Raw genomic sequence first — 6,343 nt, forward strand, 5'->3', positions numbered from 1 at the left:
CGGCCTCAGCAGGGCGGGTCTTTGTAGTTTTGAAGCACATGATGAAGCAGTGAAAAGCGTGTCGTTTTTATGTCTCAACCTGCACAATCTCTGTTTTTGCTCGCTAAGTTCAGTTGAGTGAAGACTGTGCAAGAAACCCAGCGGACACACACAGAGAGAGACAGACTGCGGACTAACACTGTGACCGTGAACATGGCCTCCTCAGAGCTCGGTGAGAGGTTTTTATATTGAATTAATTCACTGTCGTCGTCGGTATAAAGTTTTGTACTGCGACATGCAGGATGCTAACTAGCTCCGGCTAACATTAGCCAGCGTGGTCAGCGGTGTGAAGCTGCAACAGAGCTTTTCTGTTTTCTCGTTGGTGTCTATGAAAAAACTGAGTGAAAGTCTCCTTTTTTTGTCTGTCCTCGCAGCACTTTTGAGCGTGTCGGACAAAACTGGATTGGTGGACTTCGCCAAAAGGCTGGTGGATGTGGGTCTCTCTCTGGTCGCCTCAGGTGGTACAGCCAAAGCCCTGCGGGATGCTGGACTGGCTGTCAGGTTGGTGCTGAAGTTGGTCATTACAATCAAAGTTTAAACCCAGTCCAGTGTGTTAGTTGTTTTTTTTTTTTACTGATGTCCCTCTCTGACCTTTCTCTGCTGTGTGTCAGGGATGTGTCTGAGCTGACCGGTCATCCAGAGATGCTGGGAGGCAGAGTGAAGACCCTCCATCCTGCTGTCCATGGAGGCATCCTGGCCAGGAAGACCCCCACTGACACAGCAGACATGGAGAAGTTGGGTTACAGCCTGGTGAGGTGAGAGGAGCACATTTAAACACGCAGACGTTCATCTTTTAAAATGGCCTCAGCTGTATAACAACACAGAGGGGTGTTTATTTATATTCATTTACAGCAGGGTTAGAGATAAATACTACAAAGCCCAGTTGAATCAAAGACTTGTGGCTGTCAGGCAGGTCACAAACTAATATGGTTAAAGTGGAAGCTAGTGTGTTGCCATTAGGAAGCATGTGTAGTTGATTTAGCAGCTGGTTAATTGGAAAACTGCTGCTCCTGCTATAAGCTCGTCTTGTGACTTATTCCTTTAGGGCTAGAAGAATGTGGTTAGATAAGAGATTTCACTGTGCTGTCACTGGTGAATTAAAGTCTGATGGAAACACAACGTGTTTGATTAGACATTGACAGCACGCACATTTGATGGAAATATCAATTTCTTTGTTAAAGGTGGGTGTTTTTTATCTTTTGTGTGCATGTGATAAAGAGGTAGAAGTTGAATGGTTCGTCTGATTAGGATGGATGAACTATGAAGCTCACGCTGTAGGGCAGCTGATGTTTGTACAGGGAATCACACTGAGAGCAAGACGAGATGCTTGTTCATAGGGTTACGTAAACCGCAGCAATATAAGAATAACTAAGAAACTACATATGTCAGAGATTTAGACAGTAATGTTTAAAATGTTGTTTAAGGCCAAAAAAGCCATCACAAAGTCTGTTTCCACCTAAAAGGCTCAAAGTAGACAAAAGCACGTTATTTAGTAGTTTAGAGTAGTGTGTGAATGGATTTAAATAAATACATTTGAGCACACAAGGATGCATGTGAGCAATGCCTCACATGTTCTTTCTAATTTTTGTAATGGGTCGAACATTTACCAAACACATTTTCTACAATTGTACCTCATTGTTGAGATAAAACAAGTCAACTGGTTCATTCTGACAGACCACGAGCATAAACAGTTGAACACACTGAAAGCTAGAATTACAAGAAGTCATTTTCTGCAGCTGCATTGTTAAATTCAAGATGTGGTATTGTTTGAATGATGGGCCTAAAAGTTCACAATCCTTTCTGCACTCTCTTTTAGAGTGGTGGTGTGCAACCTCTACCCGTTTGTGAAGACCGTCTCTAACCCAGATGTGACAGTGGAAGATGCTGTGGAGCAGATAGATATTGGTGAGTTGTAGCTTCAGATCATTAAATTAAACTTAATTTATAACTGCATACAAATAATGCTACTCAAAGATCACTGTCACATTGCATTAATAACTATATTTTCTCTCTATTTCACTAATAATAAAAGATGCTGTGTTTATTTGCAAGTGCAGTTAAAAAAAAATGTTATTTTGTCTTTCCGCCCAGGTGGCGTAACTCTGTTGAGAGCAGCAGCCAAGAATCACGCTCGGGTCACCATTGTGTGTGACCCTGCTGACTATTCGCTGGTTGCCAAGGAGATGGAGAGTTCAGGAGACAAAGATACAACTCTGGAAACACGCAAGACCCTGGCGCTCAAAGTAACATGACCTATTATTTCTTTTCCCTATCATTTCATCTGGCAAGTATATGAACTGAATTTGATTCATACAGTCTTAAAATGTACTCTTTTAAACCTGTCGATACCCCTGTTTAAGTATAGCAACAGTAACAAGTTTGGGACATTAAAAAAGGATCAGATGACTCCTGATGTGTCACAATCCTGAGTTGAACATTTTACATTCGGAAGGACTGAAACTGTGTTACTGTCAGCCTTACTTGATCTTCTTATCACATGTGCCTCAAACATCCGTTAGTCCCGCCCCCGTCACTGTTCAGGCTTGTTCCCAAAAAAAATTTAAATAAGAGGTGAATCATACCTTTGGCTTTTTCAATAAATGAGCAGGCGTCAGTCTTACAATGACAGTTGTATAATAGGAACCACATGCTGTTAGATTCTTACGAAAATTAGTGTCCAGAAGCAAAAATCAGTTAATATAATGAATATTTTGATCTTGTCACCCAGTTTAGGTAATTCTCATACATAGTCACTAAATTGTCTTTCTCAGTACTGATTTAACCCTGGTTGTTCTGTTTTGTTTGTCTTGCACTGACCCACACTGACCCTCAGCTCTAAACAAAGTCCAGTGTAGGCTTTTTATCACAAGTGTTGAAACGTGTTTAGGTTACAGAGTTTAACATTTGACGACCTGTGAACTTTGTTCTCGTAGCCAGACTAAACCAATCATTGAGTTAAATAGATCTGTTTTATCTCCGACATTGTGTTGCTTTGGGTTGATGCCTACATAAATAATGCAGGTATAGTTGTCATGTATTAAACTCCAAATTGTCAAACGATGAGTTGTAAGTGCTTTGAGGTTTTTAACCGTGGCTCTTTGGTACACATTAGAAGATGATGCATTAATGTGGTTCGTCTCATATTTTATGTTCTTTGCCCTTCAGGCTTTCACGCACACAGCACAGTATGATGAGGCCATATCAGACTACTTTCGTGGACAGTACAGTCGTGGTGTTTCCCAGCTGCCTCTGCGCTATGGCATGAACCCTCACCAAGCACCCGCCCAGCTCTACACCCTGCGCCCAGCGCTCCCCCTCAAAGGTAGACACGCATCGCATAACAAATGTCCCAGCGTACCTAAAATGTGTCCATGTTGGCATCGTTTAGGGATTTTTCTTTAAAAGAGTAGCTCAACATTTTGGTTAATACACTTATTTGCTCGCTGGCAGAGCATTAGTGTTAGATGAGAAGATTAATACCACTGTGTCACATTGATGGCTTCAATATAAAGCTGCAGCCATGTAGCTTAGCTTTTCCTGTTCCCCCTCTCAGTGGTCAACGGTTCCCCTGGCTTTATCAACCTGTGTGATGCTCTGAACGCCTGGCAGCTGGTCAGAGAGTTAAAGAGCGCTCTTGGCATGGCTGCTGCCACCTCCTTTAAACATGTCAGCCCTGCTGGTAAGACCAAAAGAGACATGCAGACACACACACATAACAGTATAAATGTGGACTTGGGATTAAGTGCCTTTTAAATGTGAAAATTACCCTTTTATCTTTCTACTGAAGGAGCTGCAGTAGGAGTTCCTCTGACTGAGGAGGAAGCCAAAGTGTGCATGGTGCATGACATGCTGAAGGATCTCACCCCATTGGCCACAGCCTACGCCAGGGCAAGAGGTCAGAGCAAGTGAATTATATAGCAGATAGCCTGGAGTATGTTATATCTTGATTTTTTTTTTTTCTCTTTCATTTGTATGAACTCCTTCTACATTCCCAGGTTCTGACAGGATGTCTTCTTTTGGAGACTTCATCGCTGTGTCAGATGTGTGCGATGTTCCCACTGCCAAGATTATATCAAGAGAGGTAAAAGCAGTGTGTCAAAAGAACAAAAACAGATGGAGTGGTTTTTGTTCTGCTTTAAAAGGATTCAATTTGATTGCTCTCAGGTGTCAGATGGTATCATTGCTCCTGGTTATGATGAGGAAGCGCTCAAGATCCTCTCCAAAAAGAAGAATGGCAACTATTGTGTGCTTCAGGTGAGAGATTTTTAGGTTAGGTTGATTTAGTATCAGCTAAGTCAAATTTTCAGTTTGATTAAAAATGCGTGCCTGTGTCCCAGATGGATCCAGACTATGAGCCTGATGAGACGGAGGTGAGAGTGTTGTTTGGTCTCTATCTCAAACAAAAGAGGAACGGAGGGCTTATCGATAAAGAATTCTTCAGCAACGTTGTTTCCGAGGGCTCTGTGAGTATTTACCTTCATATTGTATTTCTGGCTCATCCTGTCATTTTAAATCATTCTTTTATTATTAGCACAAACCTACCTGAAGTAATCCACCCTTTTGATTGTCTGTGTCCACAAGCTCTCCGAGGAAGCTGTGCGTGACCTCATTGTGGCCACCATCGCTGTCAAATACACTCAGTCCAACTCTGTCTGCTATGCTAAAGACGGACAGGTAAGAACAGGTAAAAACAGGAGAAGTGATTCTGGAGGAGCTGTAAGTTTTTCTCAAATATTTTTTTCTTGTCTGTATTACAGGTTATTGGTATTGGTGCGGGTCAGCAATCTCGTATCCACTGCACACGACTGGCAGGTGACAAAGCTGATAACTGGTGGCTTAGACATCACCCGGGTGTCCTGAACATGAAGTTTCGTGGCGGTGTGAAGCGAGCGGAAATGGCCAACGCAATCGACCAGTACGTCAGCGACACCATTGGAGAGGTAAGGGGGTAACAACTCGTAAGATAAAGGCAGTAGTTAAGTTGTCCTGTTACAGATCGGGCGTGATGGGATATTTTTAAATACAGAAAATTTACAAGCTGATCAATTGCATCTTGTAGAGGAATTATAAAGAATATTGTAATTCAACAAACATCTGTTCTGTCCCATTGCAGACTTTGGATTGAGACACAAATACAGTGCCACAGTGCAGGCTTAGGGCTAGCATGTCTAGCAGAGATCATCTTTGTTTATTTTGTAAACCAGTTCCTACAGTATTTATCAAGTGGATAATAATGTTAGCTACCACTCCAAACAGAGCTATGGCTACATTAGATTTCACTTTATTTCTTCACTTGGAAAGATGAATTAAAATTGTAGGCCATCAATCACACACAGTCCACCTGTGTGCTTTGTGATGTCTGATGTCAGTGTTATGCCAAGTTTGAGACATTGAAATTAAGTGAAAAGTGTGGGTATTTTGTGTTGACAGGGCCCAGACTTGGAAGTTTGGAAGTCCATGTATGAAGAGGTGCCTGAGCTTCTGTCAGAGACTGAAAAGAAAAACTGGATCAGCTCCCTGAAGGCCGTGGCTGTCAGCTCTGACGCCTTCTTCCCCTTCAGAGACAACATAGACCGTGCCAAACGGGTAAATATAACACACCTTTCATAAAAGCATGGGTTCATATTGTATGCACTGTGTTAAGAAACTGCATGGGAATGGCCTGCAGACACCTGCTTACGTATCATTACTAGTTTGGAAACTCTATTAACTCTTAAAACAGTTGTGTACTGACAAGCTTTCCAACCATCTTTACTAACGTTTCTTTCCTCTGTGTGTCCGTCTGTAGAGTGGTGTTGCGTACATTGCAGCTCCAGCGGGCTCTGCTGCTGACAAGGTTGTGATAAATGCCTGTAATGAGCAGGGCATCACTCTGGTGCACACCAACCTGCGGCTCTTCCACCACTGAGCACCTCAACACTTTTCCAGGTGTTTTAAACTCCCCTCACAGTTTAGCATTATTACAGAGTCAAAATCTTTTTCTAACATTGCTGATATTCAAAACATTCCTACTCTTGTCATTCTGAAATGTAGAAGTAAAAAGAAAAGCACTGTTTTGTAACAAATTAATTGCATTCCTGACTTGTGGTGCTAACATGGAGAGAAATACAGTAACTGTTGATGTTTATTCTAGGTCAGTTATGTTGGGGTGTGAAATAAACTGTTGAAGACCGTTCATGAGTATTTTGTCTGTTTTTTAGCCATGTTAGCAGTGAGGGATGACCATGTTGGTTCTCAATCCACCACTTTGGTCCAGAGTTAAATATCTCAACAACCAATTGATGGACTGCTGTGAAATGTTGTA

At 42.0% G+C, this 6,343-nt stretch overlaps 1 protein-coding gene across 1 annotated transcript; it reads left to right on the forward strand.

Annotated features, from left to right (window-relative positions):
* atic (5-aminoimidazole-4-carboxamide ribonucleotide formyltransferase/IMP cyclohydrolase) lies at window positions 1-6,214 on the forward strand. The gene is made up of 15 exons (XM_035652578.1): window positions 1-211; window positions 414-540; window positions 651-794; window positions 1,856-1,944; window positions 2,131-2,282; window positions 3,205-3,361; window positions 3,593-3,718; window positions 3,827-3,934; window positions 4,035-4,120; window positions 4,204-4,293; window positions 4,377-4,502; window positions 4,621-4,713; window positions 4,797-4,979; window positions 5,470-5,625; window positions 5,828-6,214. The coding sequence occupies exons 1-15, from the start codon at window positions 193-195 to the stop codon at window positions 5,945-5,947; spliced, it is 1,776 nt and encodes a 591-aa protein (XP_035508471.1). The 5' UTR covers window positions 1-192; the 3' UTR covers window positions 5,948-6,214.
* Window positions 6,215-6,343: the final 129 nt, after the last annotated feature.

Source organism: Morone saxatilis, unplaced genomic scaffold (genome assembly GCF_004916995.1).
Source record: "Morone saxatilis isolate NCDOM2014 unplaced genomic scaffold, NCSU_SB_2.0 Contig11, whole genome shotgun sequence".
Lineage (NCBI taxonomy): Eukaryota > Metazoa > Chordata > Actinopteri > Moronidae > Morone > Morone saxatilis.